Source organism: Clarias gariepinus, chromosome 9 (genome assembly GCF_024256425.1).
Source record: "Clarias gariepinus isolate MV-2021 ecotype Netherlands chromosome 9, CGAR_prim_01v2, whole genome shotgun sequence".
Lineage (NCBI taxonomy): Eukaryota > Metazoa > Chordata > Actinopteri > Siluriformes > Clariidae > Clarias > Clarias gariepinus.
Window position 1 is genome coordinate 27,400,729 of NC_071108.1, and position 20,652 is coordinate 27,421,380.

The 20,652-nt window shown below is 37.3% G+C and overlaps 2 protein-coding genes across 3 annotated transcripts in view; one reads left to right on the forward strand and one right to left on the reverse strand.

Annotated features, from left to right (window-relative positions):
* Window positions 1–6,332, reverse strand: part of espn (espin) — a 53,113-nt gene extending 46,781 nt beyond the window's left edge. For both annotated transcript variants that reach the window (XM_053503277.1, XM_053503276.1), the window contains exon 1: window positions 5,760–6,332. In XM_053503277.1, the coding sequence (XP_053359252.1) occupies window positions 5,760–6,053 (294 nt within the window). In that variant the 5' untranslated portion in view covers window positions 6,054–6,332. The remainder of the gene's footprint in view (window positions 1–5,759) is intronic.
* A 12,123-nt stretch (window positions 6,333–18,455) lies between these two features.
* On the forward strand, window positions 18,456–19,667 carry hes2.1 (hes family bHLH transcription factor 2, tandem duplicate 1). The gene is made up of 4 exons (XM_053504801.1): window positions 18,456–18,545; window positions 18,639–18,734; window positions 18,839–18,926; window positions 19,036–19,667. Exons 1-4 carry the CDS (start codon window positions 18,456–18,458, stop codon window positions 19,338–19,340), a joined length of 579 nt encoding a protein of 192 aa, XP_053360776.1. The 3' UTR covers window positions 19,341–19,667.
* The last annotated feature ends 985 nt before the right edge of the window (window positions 19,668–20,652 follow it).

Sequence of the window (20,652 nt, forward strand, 5' to 3'; positions counted from 1 at the left end):
ATGTTTTTTCTTTAAAATTTTCTTCTTCTTCTTCATTTTCCTTCTAGGTAATTTAAAACTCAAGATTTTCACCACATGAATGACATATCTACACAGTAAATCCCCTACATACGAACAAGTAGAGTCTAATTTGTTCGTGAGTCTAACAAACATTGTTTTGGTACTATGATACTAACAAAATTGGCTACACACAGTATATTCCAGTATAGTGTTATTTAGAATCGTGCCCATGGTGGAAGGATTCATGTTAACAGCAATGTCTGCAATCTTTTTCATTCTCTCAGTTATTTTCACTTTTGTCTCCATCGTTATTGCTTGGCACTTGCTAGGAGTACCATCTACATCATCGCTGCTTTTACACTTTCTGCTGGACATCCTGGGATGCATGCTGCACGCACGTGACAATGTACGCCGGATCTAACTTCCACGATTGCATGTTCGTATCTTCGAAAGTTTGTAACTTGAATTTTCGAATGTAGGGGAATTAGTGTACTAAAAAAAAACTTTAAGATAATTGTGACAAAAAAATGCCTAAATTATGCCTAGTCATGCTCACTGCCCCAGTTACATCTGAAGAGTCTATTCTAAAGCACCTGCTGGTCAAACTAGAACCTACAAAAACAAGCCCACCGAGGCAGAAATGAAACTGCCCCATACTCACTCTATGAACTTCCTGCAGACAGTACGGCTAATGATATTTTATTGTACAGTATGAGGAAACTGGGAAAGAAACCACTTGCCTTATCAAAAACAGCTGATATTCTTTTAAAAATATATTCTGCATCTGAGTTAACACTTCCTGATTAGAACAATGATTAACAAGGTTATTGTGCTAAGTTGTTAACATGTATCTGAAGTGAAAAAGCTACAATTAAGTAAAAAGCTGTTATGGCAGAGATGTTTAGCTTGATTTAATTTTTTCTTTACTATTAAGCTTTCCCTTAGTCAACATTAAGGTCATCCTGCATTAACCAAATCAATGGTCACATAAATGCACATCAGATATTCCAAATAATTAAAGCTTAAAGGAAAAGGATAGGACTTGTGGTCTGAGGTAGGATTTAGATATGAAAACCGATACACTCCATTTTGCGTCTTCTTATTCCTACAAATATGGCATGAGGTCAGGTTACTGATACAAGAAGCTAAACACAGTGCCACAGTGGCATTATGCAAATGGCTCATACCATCCTGGGCATGCAAATCAGAGCACAAGGTCACATGAGGGGAAAAAAAAAACAATATATGTCTTGTTGTGCTGCTTTACATAAGGAAAGGAAAGATATCTGAGCTTTCTAAGAATCTTCCTTTTCACTATACCTCTGGGCAGACTTTTCATATCTCATCCTAGCATATATACATAAACAGCATGACCTACGGAATATTAAGCCCTTGATCACAAAAGTCATCTTTTCATACCTATGAAAAATAGGAAAAAAGTTCATGTTTCCATGTTGTTTCAATGCGTTCATACTATCAAACATATTCTTATATTCAAACTGCCTAAAAAAATTCAAACTATATTCAAACTATCTTCAAACATTCAAAATCTTAAAAAAATTGATTTTAGCCAGGTGATTTTTACATAATTATGACAGCCATGTTAGTATCTGAACCTGTTGTAGATTTTTGTTTAATTTGAATTAGTTCTTAATTAGTTCTAGTATGTTGTACTATATATAACGGAGTCAACTTATTCAAATTATAAAAGGATTAGTTCCGACAGAGCGATCTGACTGGCATTCCACGAGTGATGATAATAGGCCGTAATACAACTGAGATGTTTCACTATATCCATCACTCTGCATCACAGGTGTTCTAATAACCATTAATAACACTAACTGTTGGTCGTTAGCATGGGCAACAGTAAGTATTTAAAACAACTTTCCCCCCTGTTAATTACACTAACTGTCTTTCGCCAGATATACCCGTCACATACAGTATAGTTAGGTCCAGCCGTTAAAGAATATGTGTTGGCAGAGCAAAATAACTGGTCAAATAAACAAACCCAAATGTAGATTCATACACATTCACATTCCATACAAACTTAAATTATTCTTTTGATTGTGTAAAGCTGCTTTGCAACAATGACAAATGTTAAAAGCGCTATATAAATAAAATTGAATTGAATTTAATTGAATTGAATTAAATAGATAATCTGTAGATAATAAATGGCTGCTTTTGGAACTGTTGTATAAAAGCAATATCACACTTGAGGTCTACGACGGCATCACAGCCGAGCTGATATTCATCATCACAGCACTCCCTCTTGTGTGATATTGTTTTATTAACACACTATCTGGTGCTGATACATGACTCTCAATGTCTATCAGACTTAATACGTAATGAAAGAATGTGTTTCTAGACAAATAATCGCCAGCACAAATTTGTTATTGTAGAGAGTTTGTCTGCAAAACAAGATAAACACCATTTTCAGACTTATATATACAGTATATATTAGCTGTTGCGTTTGATTCACCTGGTTATGTCTGCTACTGTATACCTTGTTATCCTGTTGGGATTTTTTAATTCTATTTCTGAATTCCTTATGGGACTAAAGACATATTAGCAGTTGGTTTATGCCCAATCTGACCTTATATGGCTTGTTTCTGTATTATGATAAGGCATGGTAGTCAAAAATTCGGAACGCCTAAAAAGTAAAACTGAAATTAGTCAGAGAAAGAGGCTAGTGATCCTGTAAACTAATGTACTGATACTGTTTTAACGTTTCTCGAGATTTTCACGATGTTTGTCCTTAAACCTGTTTTTCTTTATACCAAATTGCTACCATGACTCACTACAAACTTACTATCAAATAGTGAGTTTGCTACGTTTTTCTAATTCAAACTAAACTAGCACTATTATTTATACGAAAGTACATATGTCACAGATTACTCACTCAGTCTCACTTATCATCTATACTGCTTAATCCTGTACTTTGGGTTGCAGGGGGCCTGGAGCCTATGCCAGGAGACTTAGGGCACGAGAGGGGGGGGGTACTCTCTGGACAGGGTGCCAATCCATCACAGGGCACACACACTCACACACTTATTCGCAATTTGGGAACACCAATTAACCTATTCTGCATGGGAGGAAAACCCGGAGGAAATCCACCAAGCCTGGGGAGTAGATGCAAACTCCATGCACACAGAGGGTGGGATTTATTTTAATTTATCAGTTGTGACAAAACAATGCAAGGTAGAATTATAGCTTTTGGAAAAATTTACACGAATATAAGCAAAAATATTATTAAAACAAAAAAAATTATAACTTGTGCTTTTTAACAACCTTGTGACTGAAATATTTTCTAACAGTTTGTAATACTAACAGTTTGTAAAACAACAGACTTTGCAAGTCACGGGCACACAAATAAGTTTTATTTCCAATTGCCCTGAGCAAACGCTGTCTTTTTAATTAAAGACTAGCTTCCATGACATTCTATATAAGCTATGAAATTTCTTGGAAATGCATTGCACCAGAAGAAGTACAGGAACAGCATCACTGAGTTATGTCTGATGTCATGCAAAGATTTAGGCCACATTACTCATACAAATAAATGCGGTATGAGTAAACAAAGACCAGTGTCATACAATGTCCTCCCACAGTGCAAATGATTATTACTTTAAAAAAAAGCTTGATATATACCCTAAGGACTTGAGAAAAAAAAATTATCAATACTAGTGGCATCAAACACTTGATTTCAAACAATCTTTCTTAGTTAACAGTATTATTTTGTAGCATATTAGTTTACAGTATTATTTTGTAGCATATTAGTTTACAGTATTATTTTGTAGGATTATTTTCCATAAGTTTGTAAGTGAAAAATATAATAATGGTTTTAGCAGTCTGCTACCTACAAATTCTGATACGAATCATGTAAATCGGTCAGCCACAACACTAACACCATCACCAGGTGAATTGAATAACAGTGATTATCAATTATGAACCAGTTAAATGATGAAAGGATAATAGACACCATCTGCCCATCTGTGCCTGTGTGGACCAAAGGCCAGTCTGTCAGGTCCAATCTCACAGAAAACCCAATGAAGCGCAAATGGCTATAAAAACTAAACGCTGGCCATGAATGAAAGATATCAGAAAACTCAGTTACAGCCTATCATGTACGGAGTTTAGCAGGCAAGGAGTTCAAGGCTGTTGATCCAGCTTCTAAATTCCCCCCGATCTCAATCCAATAGAGCATCCATGGAATGAGCTAAACAAACAAGGCCAAACCATGGAAGCCCAGCATCACAACCCACAGCTCCCAACCACAGAAGGTCCCCCAAAGAACCCCCAGAGGTCCTGTGGACTCTTACCCAAAGGGGAGAGAGCTGCCCTGTCAGAACAAGGGGAATTCGATTTGGGTTTTAATGTTATGGCTAATCAGTGCGTAATAAAAACGTCTTCAAGTTTGTTTTATCATATCAGCCACCCTGAATGCGGACAACAATAATGTGTTTTTTTTATTTGTGACAGAGAAAATTGCAATATTTTCTTAGGGATGATACAAATAAAACACATTTTAAGAAAATGTGTCCATTTAACAGAAAAAAAACTAATTAGTCATTATGTAGTTACCTTATTAAAAGGATTTTAAAATCATCATAAAAACATAGTTTTTTTCCTTGTCACTTCATATAACTCAGCGCTACAACTACAGTATCAGACAGCATTTAATAAACTTTCAGGTCTACATCATTGTGGCATGTTTTCTTTTTCCATGACATATATTAATAAATCATGAATAAATCAGCAAATGGTCTCCATACTTTCCTTTCACGACTCCAATTTCATCTCTCCCTGTTTGCGTCACGTTCGGTGTACAGAGGTGTGTGCTGTCATAACTGCGCATCATATGTTGACTAGATGGTAAGTTTTATTTCCAGTGATTAAATTTCTTGTAACATTTTGATACTGATATACTGCTGTAGGTATGTTATTATACAGATACAATATTCCAATGATAAAAAGTTAATTAAAAAAAGATTCAGCCTTAAGTTATTTGGGTGACTTATCATTCTCAACACAAGTTTATAAAAAGAAATTATTTTAAATTTGAATTTTTTTAACAAAGAGCACACTTACTAGTCACTTTGTTTGACATCTTTACTTTAGACATAGATTAATTGCTTTATGAGCTCAATTTGAATGAATTTGGGCAGTTAAACTAATCCTAACCTCACTTGAACTTTTTCTTTACGACATGGACTCAGGACTTCAGGTCATACAGTATATGCTATGAAGGCTGTGTTAGTCCAGGCGGCCTAATTATTAATATATAAATAAGCTTTTAATTATTCAAATATATATATATACATACAGTTTTATGAGCAGAATCCGAATTGTGATCTATACTTATTTGAGTCACAGATTGTATTATTTCACTGGTGATTTTTCCACTGATGAAAAAGATGTTCATTCAGTTAAGATTTACAGACTGATGCGTTGTGTTATGGATGAGTTGTGTTATGGATGAGTTGTGTTATGGAATTCAACTCATTCAGCTTAAGTGATGTGTCACAGGTTAATATCTGTAACTATGATATGACTATGGGTAGTGATTTCTAATCACAGACCCTCTGGCTATGCTAAACCACTCACCATCACGTCACCGTCACTACTGTGCCACTTGACGACCATGGTGAGGTTTAATATCTGGACAGAGGGTGCCATGTGCCAAGCCATGCATACGCAGCTGCGCAGTGTGTCCTGTGCAACATAAGATGAGTTTGAATTGAATGGAAAAACCTGACACTCACCGAAGCTCGACAGCCTCCCTGAGTCAGCAGCCATTGCAAACACGCCAGGTTGCCGGTGGCCGCCGCGTCATGAGCGGGGCTCGCGCCGTTATGAGCCAGGCTGTTCGCCGGTAAACCCGCTTCTTCCACCAGGAACTGGAGGCAGTTGAGCTTTCCAGCGCGCGCCGCGTGATGCGCGGGTGTCGCTCCGAGTGAGTCCTTCACATCGCCATTGAGCACTTTTTCCTCTAACTGCACTTTAAGCGTTTCTATTTCGCCTTGCCTTGCGGCGAGAAATATCGTCTCCACGGTCATAACGACTCCTTGGGACAGGGTGACAACTATTCGTGCACCATTGAACAGGCGGAAAAATGACTTTAGATTTCAAGAGCAAATACGCGATATTGTTCACTCAAACGCAAGATATCACGTCACATGGCCATGTAGCATCAATAGAAGTCAAGACGCGCACGAGCTAGCATGGCCAGTCCATTTTGCCCGGACGCGAGCGGATCGCGTAAAGTTGCCCGTCGCGCGCTTTCGCACAAACCCAGGACACCCGTTATTCTCACAGAACTTTCTACACTTGTGGCGATGAATAAGTTGGAAGCTTTGAGCTGTTTTCTTCTTCGAGTCCCTTTAGACACCCTTCGCTGCCTCGACAACTTGTTAAATAATCTATGAAGGGGAGGAGGATCGGCTGCTTTGGTTGTTACCTGCATCACTCCAGTCTCCTCAGCGTTAAAGGGGCAGCGCGTGCACACAAGGAAAACGCGCGAGCCTTTTTTCACCTCGTCTTAGTTAACGCGTGTTTCAATTCATTTAACCCAATTAGTGCCATTTAGGGTTTCATCCTTGCCGTAAAAGTGTATATTATTTATAGAATTATATCTATTTAAGTGTATGCATTCTTTAACATTTTTGTATACATAATTTAGTTTCTTTTATTATTATGATTGTTATTATTATTATTATTTATTGTTTTTTGCTTAGTCTGTGTATAATAATAACATTATTAATATTATTATTACAAATATCAGCATTGAAAAACAATATTGTTAAGGCTTCCATTAACCTGACTTTCCACTTTATCACCATTAGATGGCAGACGAGCATAACCTGCTTTCCGCGCGTGACGCTGTTAAACGTGCCGCTCTGACCTTGCGGTATTATGTTAAGGCGTATCGTATTTTGCTAGTTTGCATTTTTAAGATATGAAAGTGCAACAGTGATTTTATTATAACTTTCTCTAACTAACATTACTGAAAGATAGGTCTTATTGCACACCCCTCCCTGATGCGTATCATAGTCTATTGAACTGTGAGATGTATTCATCTTATCTTTTACCTTAACACACTAGAATTAAAGCATCACACGTTCCAACAATTATTCAAATATTATACTAGTTAAAGCAATTTGTATAACACGACACATTTCCCAATATAAGTGCCTTAAATTTTGAAAAGGGAGTTTTTTAATATGCAATTTTTAACAACAATTTTCAAACTTTGTCTTTGAAAAAAAAACATATTTAGTCACGTGACTAGGTGCCGTTATTATATTATTTGAGGAGCAAACAAGATGTAAGCAAAAATTAACCGATTCAGCAAATAAATGACGTAAAGCGACACCAAACATTTTAAATCAAACTTAGCAAAGCACCGCAGTTTGAAAGATAGCAATCACATGATTTGTAAGCACTTTGCATACATTTGCATAAATGAATCTATGGCAATACGCAATTTTGGAAATTTTGCAAAAAAAAAAAAGAAGGAGGGGCTTTGTCAGCATTATATTTCTTTCATACCTTTATAGACCCCACATAAAGCAGTTTGTGTCATATTTTATTTCATGCATACGCAAAACTCTTAACTCTAAAACACACAACGTCTTTATTTATTAATATTTTTCATGCTTACGCAAAATACTTTTTATTTATTTATTTATTTATTTATTTATTATTTCCCATGGAATAATGCAATGCATGCTTATTCGACAGCCTAATTCTTCAGCTCGATCCGCAGGTGTATGTTGGAAGGTCCCTGGGGAGAAGGAGGGGGATTTACGCTCGTGCCTGGCGCGTGCCGCACGCTTCTATCCACCCCCATCCTCCATCACTCACGAGCCCCCCTTCATGCGCTTAACAGATATTGAGCCGCACGCGCCATTCTTATGGCGGCTCATTTACCCCTCAGGGGGGTTTGCGCGCAACAAGTCCCCAAAGACCACAGGGCATGCTGTCTGCGCTATTTACACTAAGCGTGGACAAATATTGAACGCCTCACTGTTTTGTCTTTGGGGTGATTTAGGTATTTTATGCAAATTGCTGCAATTTAATAACATTAACAAACATGACAGAGGATTAATCTGAATTTAATAATATGTTAGGGTGGCAATCTATATCGAATAGGCTATTTCAATATATGTAATAGTATCCTGATGTAAAAAAAAATACTTTTACTAAATGAAATCCATAGGTTGTTTAGGTAATATTTAGTATTACTGATATTTTTAATTCTCTAAAAATATTAAATCCATATACATTTCCCAAAATATAAGTAATAGCACTATATACGTTTTGTAAGACACTAAAAAACATGAATTTTCCGTTTAGCATGGTTTCTTTGTGTGTGCTCTAGCCTGCTGAGCGTGGTGCAGCCATGGCGTGGGAATTGCAGGAATTATAAGTCGCACGCGTCAGGCGCGTGACAGTTATTCAAATTTCCCTCCAATTATCAGTGTCAGGAGTCAGAAAGCGCCAACGGAAAAGTGCCATCTGGTGCTCTCGCAGCTCACACCAGAACAAAACAGCAGAGCGTGAGAGTGAGAGCTTTAAATACTACCCACGGACACCATGTTGGGCCGCGAGGCGGGAAACTTCAGCGATTGCATTTTTAAAACAAGGCTACTTATGCGTTTTAAAAGAATAATTTGTATTTTTATATTAGTTGATAATTTATCATATAAACTAAAGATATATCTGTTTCATAGACATTTGGCTTATTTCTTCTCCCCACTCATCCCCAACAACAACAACACGACACATTTCACAAAAATACTAAAAATAAAATAAAAAATGCTTTTCTACAGCGTTTGACTGATGGTACTTATAGTTAGTAACCTAGTAACCTGTGTAAAGATCTATCAAATGACGGAAACTTCAAAGCACTTTTGTAAGTCATTTCGGAGAAGAGCATCTACCAAATGCCTAAATGTAAATGCATAAAAGCAAACCGATTTTTAGCATATGCCACATTATCCCTATATGGGCTTATTTTGACTGTAAACAAACTTATGGCTTATTACATATAACAAACATGACGCATGAAACATTGCAAGCATTTTGTTTCCTTTTAAAATCTGATAATTTATCCAATGATCATTCATTCACATTTGATTTGTTTAAAGTGTAAAGAAATCATGTGTACGTGACAGACAGACAGATAGATAGATAGATAGATAGATAGATAGATAGATAGATAGATAGATAGATAGATAGATAGATAGATAGATATTGGTTTGTTTAATATGGGGTACCAGTTCGCTCATTTATCTTATCCTGATTTACCATGCAGTCCTTTGCAGGTTGTACCCAGCACATTCTATTGTTCTACCTTTGTATTCAATACATTTTGTATAAGTAATCATGTTTTCTGATTTTCTGGAAAAGCACATATACACAAAATGTCAAAAGCATTTTTTCGACTGGCCATTGTTTAATTATTTAAAAAATAATAACAAGGACACCAGGAGAAAATAATTTTATTTTTGTTTGTGTGTGAACGTGTTCAAGGAAGACACAACACCAGAAAGGATAGAAATATGTTTATTTCTCTTTCTCTCTCTCTCCCTCACACACACACACACACACACACCCGCACACAGAAACACACAATAAATAATGTTCTATCATTATCAATTGACTATGAAGTTAATGATAATTCATATGGGTAAGGGGTGTAATTCAAAATCATTCATTTATACATCTTGGTTTATCCTGGAGAGGGTGCAGTGGATTTGATACCAATTACCATAGATTGGGCACAAGACAGGAGAATTCACATGAACACATGTGACACCAGTTCATTGCAGTGCACATTTTTACCACAATATTACACTCATATACATTTAGTTTGTGTATCCACTCAATCTAATTACATGTTTTTGGACAGTGAAAGAAAACAGGAAAACCTGCAAGAAGCTTAGAAAGAACATACAAAACTTTACACAGTTGTTAACTGTATCTTAAATTGTAGATTATTGTACAAATCCCAGGGTTACCCATATCCTTTAATAGAGGTTCTCAAAATGGGGTCAAGTAACCTCCAGGGCTCATGATGCCACAGGGTGCACTTTTTTGTTAGAGATGTGAAAATATACTGTCTGGGTATAAAAAAAAGTTGCACATGTCAAGATTTTCTTTCAAGTTTAGCTTTAATGTAAGTGGTCAGTTCTTCTGTAAAATGATTTCTCATGCTCACAATTTGAACCTGGAATATGCCATCAGGGAAAAAGAACTTCATTGAACTGTTAACCTTGTCATTCACCACATTCAGATCATCAGCTAACTTAATTTTATTCCCACATACCATTGCTGAGCCTACACCTGACTAACTAAAGCAACATAAGATGATAAAACTGCCTCCAGAGGCTTGTATAGTGGCCACTATCCATGATGGGTGCCTTGCGTCATGAACTTTCCTTCCCTTCTACACCCATCACTCAGGAATAGAATCAACCTGAACTCATCAGACCACATCACCACATCATTAATTTAAAATATATATTTTTTTGGGATTAGTCTCAAAAGATCAGTCTCTTTTGTGACTAATCTTTTGGATTAGTCTCAAAAGTCTCAAAAACCAAAGTGTTTTTTTTTTTTCTTACACAGCTAATTAGTCCCAATCCTGTGAGTTCTCATTACATTGTGTATGTATGGAAATACTAATACTTTCACTATTAAACATAGTTATGGTTTTTACTGTTGATTTTTTTTACCGTGCAACTTCAACAAGTGTTTAAGTGATGTCCGTTCATGATTTTTTTTCCCGACCACATTTCTTCAACAAAGTTTACTATCCTTCTAGGTTTTAATAATGTTGAAACTGTTGCAGGGTTCTTAACAAAGTTACAGTTCTTTCAAATGGCCTTAGGTGCTTTCTTTGCTTGATTCAGCCCAATAATTTGACCCTTTTAAAATGCCATTTTCTTTCTTTCTTTTCTTTAGTTACACATTCAGAAATGAAGCTACAACATTTATTTTAAAGATATATAGCTACGTATTAGCATATTTGATAGACCACTTTAATGGAATTATTCCAAAATGTAATTTAAATAAATAAAATTTAAATTATTATCTTTACATAATATCAACTTGGAAATGTGAATGGATAACTCAGGACTACAATTCTCTCTGACACAAAAATAAAATTGTTAACATAAATACCATAACAAGGAACATATTATTTTGTACTACAATAAAAAAATATTGTACAGATCATTTAAAAAGGCAAATTCGATACTCTTTTAATTCTTGCTCTTGTTCATCGTTCTTGCAGCACTTTAAGACTTACCTCTGTTTGATGATGGGTGCACTGGTATCTTAGTTTTCTCACATTTCTATAATTTCAGAAAGCAAATAATTCATGTGAAATTTGCCAAACAATTAATAAACAACAAGTAATAAAGGTTCCTTAAGGGTTCTTTAATTGTTTCTTTTTATTGATAAACATTCTGTTGTAGGGACAGAACCATATAAAAAACTCATAAGGCATGGATCATAAGTTGATGATGGTGGTAAGCTATAATAATAATAATAATAATTATTATTATTATTATTATTATTATTCATTTCAGTGTACCTTGCATACCATACACGATTTCATCACGAGAAGCATATAAAAAGCAAGAACACGTCACTTCTGCATTACTGTAATAGACTAATACATTAATTTAAAACTAGCGATGCAATTACAGCCATGTGTTTACAAATTTAAAATACAGAAATGGAAATATGCAATGAGCCGGGACTTACCAGACGTGCGATCCTTTTCCTCACCATTCTGCATGAGCAATGCAGTGCATTCTGTGCAAATGCGGCGCGTGCGATTGTATCGAGCGCGCTTTCTGTCGAGAGGCTCGAGCGCAAATAAGACGAGGGCACGCGCTCTGTGGGTGGGGCAGATCTCCGCCCTTTGCTAAACAACGTGCAACATCACACTCCTGTCTATGCGTCTAGGGGACTTTCTCGCAATTGCACAGTATAAATATGAAGTATGAAGTATAAATATAGAAATATATATAAATCCTATATATATATATATATATAGACTATATATATATATATATATATTTAAGCAACGTGCAAATTATAAAATAACGACTCACATTAAGCTTTAAGCGCCTTGTTTTTCTTCTCTTACGCAAAATACACTGCAAAACCTGGGTTTGGTCTTATTTTGTCCAGAGATTTCTCAAACATGTTGTGTTTTGCATTTTTAGCATGTATCCATCTAGACTGCATTTCCACTCATCATCACATAAAAAATGAAAAGCGCACGAGTTAGCCTACTCGTCTCTATAATTCATTATAATTGCAGGGCCATCTGGTCTTTTGTCTGCGTGGCTCGTGCCGTCCTCGTGCTTTGAATCTGACCCCCCAAAAAGGCGCCTACAGGCCATCAGGGAGAAGCAGCTTTTAAAAAAAACGCGGCTTCTTTTCTAGCATGCGCACTACTGAGTACTGTAGATAGAACTGCTAACGCACGATACATGACTACACTACATGTGTGCGCTTAACATGGATCAACAGTTAACGGTAAAGGCGGTATCTTTTGTCATATTGGCTACAGACACATGCACATCATTTCTTAAACAGAGTGAAGCTTGAAGTGGGAATGAATCCTGCAATGCTATTGGTGGAAAAAGATGGCGTCACAAAATGCGCAGGGGGAAAAGAAATGTTCTTGCCTAAAGTTACACATCAGCAGATGTTCACTTTATTCGGCTGGATGTTTGGCTTGGGTTTCTTATGTAATTAAAATTTGAGTCTTGACGCCATTCTGAAAAAAAAAAGCTTGCATGACAAACACATGTCTGGCTGTTGGATGTACCTGAAAGATTATGAGCTTAGGTTGGGTTCCCTAACAAATAACACAAAAAAATTTAGCTTGTTTTCATGCACTAATCAATCATGTTTGAGTGCTTAAGATTTATTAAATGCATGTAAAACAACATTGAAGAAAACTAACATGAAGATGCAGCTTACTGAACAAATACGACAGCTGCACACATGAACATCTCCCACAAAAGCTTAGGTCTTCCACAGATGCATTACATAGAAGCCACTCTACCATACACACAGCACACATCAACTCTACACACAGCACATCCTTGTACAAGAACAGATGTTCACAACATAGCATTAGTTTAGGTTTGGGAAGATCAAGGCCATATTTTGGATTACACATAGGAGCTTTATGCACAGCATCCCAAGCCATGTCTCACTGTCAAACGAGGACACATTTTACACAATACACGCATTCTGAATTAGAAGTTGCCAGTAAGGCAAATGCTACACTGCTAAAAAAGTAATAAAAAAATTTTCACACTTAAATTGAGATTGTCAAATAAAATTTATTATTACACAAAAACAACTAGAGTAAATACAAAATAAAGTTTTTAATTAATGAATTTATTTATTAAGGGCAAAAATCTGTCCAAAACTGCCTGGCCCTATGTGAAATAGTAATTGCCCCTTGCTAAACTGTGATTTTTGAAAAGCTGGGTAAATTTTCACTTGCCACATCCAGGCCTGGTCACTAAACGATCTTAAAAAGCAACACAATCTAAAGATAGATAGATACATAGATAGATAGATAGATAGATAGATAGATAGATAGATAGACAGACAGACAGACAGACAGACAGATTTAGAACAAATGAAAAACAAAGTAATTTACATGCATCAGCCTGGAAAGGGTTACCATATTTCGTAGGCTTTGGGACTTCAGCAAACCACACTGAAGGTTATCACCACAAATAGAGAAAACTTGGAACACTGGTGAACCTTTCCAGGAGTGGGCAGCCTACCAAAATTACTCCAAGAACACCACGACAATCATTGTGAAGTTCGCACACAACGCCGGTGAGACTGATCTCTGGGGGTGATGAGTTGGCTAATGAGGTAAAGCGACTGTAGGGTTGGTGTAAGGAAAACAACTTGTTCCTTAACACCGCAAAGACCAAAGAGCTGATCATCAACTACAGGAAGAAGAAAACAGACATATCTCCACTTTTCATCAAAGCGGACTATGTTGAAAGAGTTGCTGACCTCCGGTTTCTAGGATTTCAGAAAGAGGAGTACCTGACTTGAAACGTGAATACCTCTGAGCTGCTACTCTACTTTCTCAGGGAGCTGAGGAAGATCAACGTCCCTAAGAAACATGTCTTTGTGTTCTTTTTGGTTAGCCTTGGAACTCTCCCATGCCATTTTAGCCCAGTCTATTCTTACATTCTCACATTTGCCAAAAAAAATCTTGATTATCCCCAAGAATGTTGGCCAAATATTCTCTGGGCTATTTAGAAAAAAAGTTTAACTTTTACATATTTAATCCCTCTCAAATATATATATATATATATATATATATATATATATATATATATATATATATAACTCTGCCTCCTATACTGTGAGAGCCTTTACTTTAGTGCCGCTGTCTAAGCATTGCTGGTCGTAGAGCATTGCTGGTCTCACCATTGTGTTGTACACCTTTCCTTTCATTGTCGCTGATACGCTTTTATCGCACAACACACCTGCAACTTTTCTCCACCCATTCCAACCTGCTTGTACCCGCCTTGCTGTCCAGCACCTTCTTTATTTCTGCTCCCTGTAGCCTTACCGTTCCACTTAGGTTCCACTTATTCACACACATGTATTCTGCTATGGCCAACCTTTACTTTTCTGCTTTCCAGAGTGTACTTCCACCTCTTTAGGCTTTTCTAAACCTGGTTCTCCTCTCGCTACAAAGCACAATGTCATCTGCAAACGTCATTGTCCATGGATACTCCTGTCTAACCTCATAAGCATTTCACTGCATATTTCACTGTGTATGACTGTGTATGTGACAAATAAAATTTGAATTTAAATTTGATCTGTCATTCTGTCCATTACCATAGCAAATAAGAAGAGGCTCAGAGCCGATTCTTGATGTAGACCCACCTCCACCTTGAACTCTTCTGTCACACCTACAGCACATCTCACCACTGTTTTACAGCTCTCATACATGTCCTGCACCACTGCCAGTTAAACATGCTTCTCTGCCACTCAAGACTTTCTTATACAATACCACAGCTCCTCTCTTAGCACCCTGGCATACGCTTTCTCTAAATCTACAAAGACACAGTGCAACTCCCTATGACCTTTTCTATACTTCTCCATCAGCATCCTCAAAGCAAATACTGAATCTGTTGTACCCTTTCTGTCCAGAATGTCTTGGTGGTGTAGCATTATGATTTTTGAACAGGACTTGCCTGTTTCTTTGCACGAAGTGAGGTCCATAATAAATAAATGGTTTTGAATAACTTGTTGGTGTGAAACAACTTAGGTGACCTGCCCAGCACAAATGTCAATCCCACTAAAGACCTATAGCATGAACTGAAATATTGCCTGTATACCAGGACTTACTGTATAACATCAGTGCCTAACCTTACTAATGCTCTCCCAAATCTAATGAAAGCCCTGCCTAGAGCGGTGGAACAAATAGGAGATTCATTTGCACACTAATGCACATGCAGTAGTTTGAGAACTGGATGTTCAGCAAGCACATTGATGATTGTGATGGAACATTAGGCCAGGCATGCCAGTCTGCCAATTTAAGTTGGCATGCTTTTCACCTATCCTAAGTTTCATACAGGTACTCTGGTGTCTTTCCTCCCATGTCAAAACATTTGTAATGTTTTGGCTGATTGGTGTTTATGGGGTATTTAAATTGCCCATATACACCAATCAGCCAAAACATTACAAAGCAAAACATAATGACCAGTAGTATGTAGGTTCCCCTCATGCTACCTGGGCAGCTCTGGACCCTTAATTGGACATGACTCCACCAGATGTCTATTTGTCTAGCACCAGGAATTTGACAGCGGATCCTTAGGGTGCTATGGGTTGTGGGTTGGGGTGGTCCATAGATCAGACATGTCTGACTGGTGCACCCCGTGAGTGCTTAGTTTAAGATCTGTGAAATCAGTTTAAGATTTGTGCTGCATTGGCTTTTCTGTGGGACTGGACAAGACAGACTGGCCTTTGGTCCCTATGGGCATGGGTTAGGATCCCCTGGTTCGGTCACCAGTTTACAGGTCACACTTAATGCCTCCAGTCAGGTATACATGTATGACAGTAGAAAATTTATACCAGTATACAAAAACAATATTTTTATTGTAGCTCAGCATTGCTGCAGTCTCACTGCTGCAGATGGGATTTGAGCCATTGTAATACTCTTATTGTCTCGAGCTGTACTTGCTAGACATGTTATATTTTTCAGCTCATCAATTGTTGCACTCAGGATAGCAACCAATAATTTTACTATTTAAAAAGAAACTAGTGTAACAAGTTATTTTGTATTTGCATTTCAGATTTTAATAGCAATCCAAGCTCAATTTAAAACTAGGAAAAAGTCTGGGTTGTATTACTGTATATATGAAACATACTGTATATGGTAAAGTTTGTAGCTAAAATTGCAGTTGAGCTTAACACACAGTTAAAGCAGGCTAATCATGATAATTAATGCCATGTTTATTAAATATATATCGACTAAGTAACCAAAATATGGTCCTGGTATGAATCTGCCTGAGTTCCTCGTGCAACCTCATGCAAGTTATCATGCAAGGTTCAGATCTGTCCCTTAACACAAAGCATGCACAGATGGTATACCCACGCCATAAATATGCACCACGATAGCGTCAAACTGAAATCATCCTTTGGGTGTTTTCCCCTCAGGAGTCGGACAGCAAAAAGCTGGACAGTTTAACTGTTCCAACGTTAAGCACGAGACCAGCGCGAGACATCTTTCAGGTCAAGAGCAATAAAATCCTCCACATTTACTTCCAAGAATAATTTTATTCGTTATGCGTTGCTTTTAAAAATCACCAAAATCAATGCCACAATTTTGATGTATATGTGCACCGAACAGGTTAGAAGTGGGACAGAGTTGATGGGGGTTGGTGGCGCGATGGCGCGCATAGGTTGCAGGAGCAGTTCTCCATCTGGCGCGCATTAATGGCTCGTGCCGAGCGCGTGAGAACAGAATCTAGGAACTGCGACGTTGATAACGATGAACTGTTTCGGTCTTGTGTGGTTCAGAAAAAAAATACACATGATTGGTTTATCTTATATAATAACCATCTAAGTATTCGCATGTTGGGAAAATTACTTTAATATACTTATTTTGTTACAACATTTATTATGCAAGCATAGTACCTACTGAAGCATTTTGTCGGTTTATAAAAGCCCATGTCGTTCCTGCAGATCACTCCCCCTCCCCCAACTCAGCTGAAGTCACATACAGTAGTTTGGCGGTAGCATTTTGAGCGTCACTAGACAAACAATTTCAGCCAATCAGAATTTTTGTAAAGTTTATGCAAACGTCAAATACGTATATGCAGACGGCGTGGCTTGGGTAGCTTAATGTTTGGAGATCAAGATACATGACCCCTGTCTCAGAGCCATCTGCAGTCATGTCACCTTTATATCTAGAACAAAGTAATTTCATAGACCACAAATGCAGTTTGGATTAAACCGAACTTTTATTTATTTACTGATTAATTTTGTTATTTATTTATATCAACTACACGTTTGTCCACATTTATATGCACAGCTTTTAGACATTACATACCAGGATGCTAAAAGATTATATGTGATTAAAGTACGAGTATTATCAATGAGATATGATCAACTAAAATGTATGAAAAGCCCACATGTCCATTATAGAAGAAAATAAATACATTTCACATAGGATTGGCCACATGTGATTACTTGTGAAGTTCATGTGCTCTGAAATCACACAAGTATGCCAAACACACGGCACACATTTCGTGTAAATTTCACGTCAACAGTCACATGAGGAAAAAGAATGATTCATTTTATAGTATTAACAAAATTGACAAAACTGGACAGACAAAACATCTGAACAAAATCCAAAAGTGCTTCTGAGAAATAAAATCACCTGCCCTGCCTATAGGAGCCACAATGTGTGAAATCTTCACATTTCAAAAATAGGTGGACCAACATAAAATGTTTACAACCACATGTATGTTTCTCATCATGTGATTTTTAATATGGTTTTATAAGAGGTCAGTCTTTTAAATGTGTCATTATTAATTTAATTTAATTTAATTTAATTTAATGAGTGCACACTACGGTTAAAAATGCTAACTAGATTATTCGTACAAACATCCAACAATAACGCGATGCACTCATTCTTTGAACAGCCCGAACGGCGCGTGCCACCAGTTGAGATTAAAACTCAATCCTCCAGTCAGCAGATGGCTATGGAAAAGCGCGCGGGTCTCCAGATTCACCTCCTCCTCAACAATAGATGGGCCACAATAGCTTTGGGACACGCCCCCCGACGCCTGGGGCTGCTATATAAGCGGGGACTTCTGCCTCTACAACCACAAACCACTTCTGATTTTCTAGGAGCTCGCATCTAAAAGCAAAACATGACTCCCTGCATCATTACTGACTCCACAAATTCATTCAGCGCCAGAATGACGGTGGCTCAAAGAAAAGAGGCTAACGAACTGAGAAAGGTGAGGGCACTTTCTGTTTATTTCTTCTTATTTCCACATGATATCATGTTTTTTTTCATCGCATTAATGTTGTTTGTTCCTCTTTTGTTGCAGACTCTCAAACCTCTGATGGAGAAAAGAAGGCGCGCGCGCATCAATGAGAGCCTCAACAGGTTAAAGGAGCTGATAGTCCCTCTGGTTGCCAATGATGTAAGTATCTAACATAAGAACTTCTTATATAAAGACCTAAAACAAACTTTATTTTATTTACTCATGAAAATATAAAACTAATGTTTTTTTCCTCTATTTTTTAGACTTCCCGCTACTCAAAGCTGGAGAAAGCAGACATCTTGGAAATGACCGTCGGGTTTCTGAGAGAGCTCCCGTCTTCACCTGTTAAAGGTAATTTATGTTTAAAAAAAATAAAATTGCAAAATGTCCTTTTAAATCTTATATCTTTTTTTGGTCCGTTTCAATACATCTAATATTGTTTCCCCCTTTTTCCCACCAGCCCAGGCAGATAGTTACAGAGAGGGCTATGAAGCGTGCTTGCAGCGGGTCTCCGCGCTCCTCCCGCGCACGAGCCTCGACTATGAAACCTGCGCGCGCGTGCACGACTTCATCCAGCAGGCAAAACCCTCGAGCTCGTCAGCCTGCCGCTCGTGTAGCGCTCGCAACTCCATCCAGCACGAGAGGCTTCAGAGCCCGAAATCGAACCCCGTGCTTGCAAACCGCGCGAGCATCACTGGATCAACTTCCAGTAGAGCTCATGCTCTCCCACAAGCCGCCGCTCAAACCATGTGGAGACCCTGGTAGACCACTGAGTCCAAAGTCTCGAGCACTGAATAATGATTTACCATTCATGTTGTATATATACTTTTAAAATGTATTTATTGTGATATGCACAAGTCATAAAGTTACAAAACTGACTGTAGAGTGGGAAAAAGCCAGTAAGCACAGATCATGGATTTAGAAATAGACAATGTTAGTGACTTAATGCAATCCTCTCTGGGGTGTCAAGACATACGGGTTGTAAGCAACACAATTGTAAACCCCACGGGTTATAATGTATTTCACGAGGTTTGCACGATTGACTTTTGTATATCTGGTCTGTGCAAAGAAATTGTAAACACTATGTGTTAATACATAGGCAGAAGTGAGTGAAGTGAATGGACCTATGTGAAATTTGAACTGACTGTAAATCAGACAAAACAAAAATAAAATACATTCCATATTTGAAATTATGTCTGCATAGTTTTGTTTTCTAGCAGGTTCATGAAAATATTCTTGATGTTCTTTATTTTATTTCCACTAATTAAAAAAAATAATATAAACAACTATTGGTTTATATGGTGTGTTTCCATTTGAGACAAACAACATACCTTTTGGCTCATTATAAATAACAGGATATTTTTCATTTATATGCCAATATATGGGGTATTTCAATTTTTTAAGGCTGTGTGACAAAACATCACACAATTGTAGAACTACCTCAGAGTTGTCTTATAAAAATATATTGTTCATGATTGAAAAAAAAATAGCCATTTCAAAAGAGTCAAATTATTGGGCAAAGATAACAACTAAGGAGACATGAAATTTATTACTAGACGTGTATTAAAAATAACTCAACACATTAAAACCTGCAATGATGCTGAATTGGAATTTGGAGCAATGGAAAAATGTCACGTTGTCTGATGAGTTAGGAAGGAGCCTACTCGTGTATGCTGGGTGCATCAGGGTAAGAAGGGAAGCTCTTGAAGCGATGCACCAATCAAGCATAGTGGCCACTGTACAAGACTCTGCAGATTGTGTTATGATCTGGGGTTACTTCAGTTGGTCAGGTTTAGGTTCACAAACATTATGTGGCAACAAAATAAAGTCAGCTGATGACCACATCTATGGAGGTTTTTTTCCCTGATGGCACAGAAACTGTCTATTCCAGGACTCAAACTGTAAAAGATTGGCTGAAGCATGAGGAATCATTTTTGACCTGGCCAACACATGTGATGTAATCAAAGCTAAAAGTCACTAAATAAAATATGAAAGTTTATTTTATTTTGGCCAGTTTATAGTGTCCCTTTGTTTCTATAAGAGTAAATGATATATGTTAACAGACACTTGAATGTCA

Coding starts and splice junctions, on each gene's coding strand:
- hes2.1 (XM_053504801.1), top strand. CDS start 18,456: ATGACTCCCTGCATCATTACTGACTCCACAAATTCATTCAGCGCCAGA. Junction 18,735..18,838: donor TCCCTCTGGTTGCCAATGAT/GTAAGTATCTAA, acceptor TCTATTTTTTAG/ACTTCCCGCTACTCAAAGCT. Junction 18,927..19,035: donor CCCGTCTTCACCTGTTAAAG/GTAATTTATGTT, acceptor TTTTCCCACCAG/CCCAGGCAGATAGTTACAGA.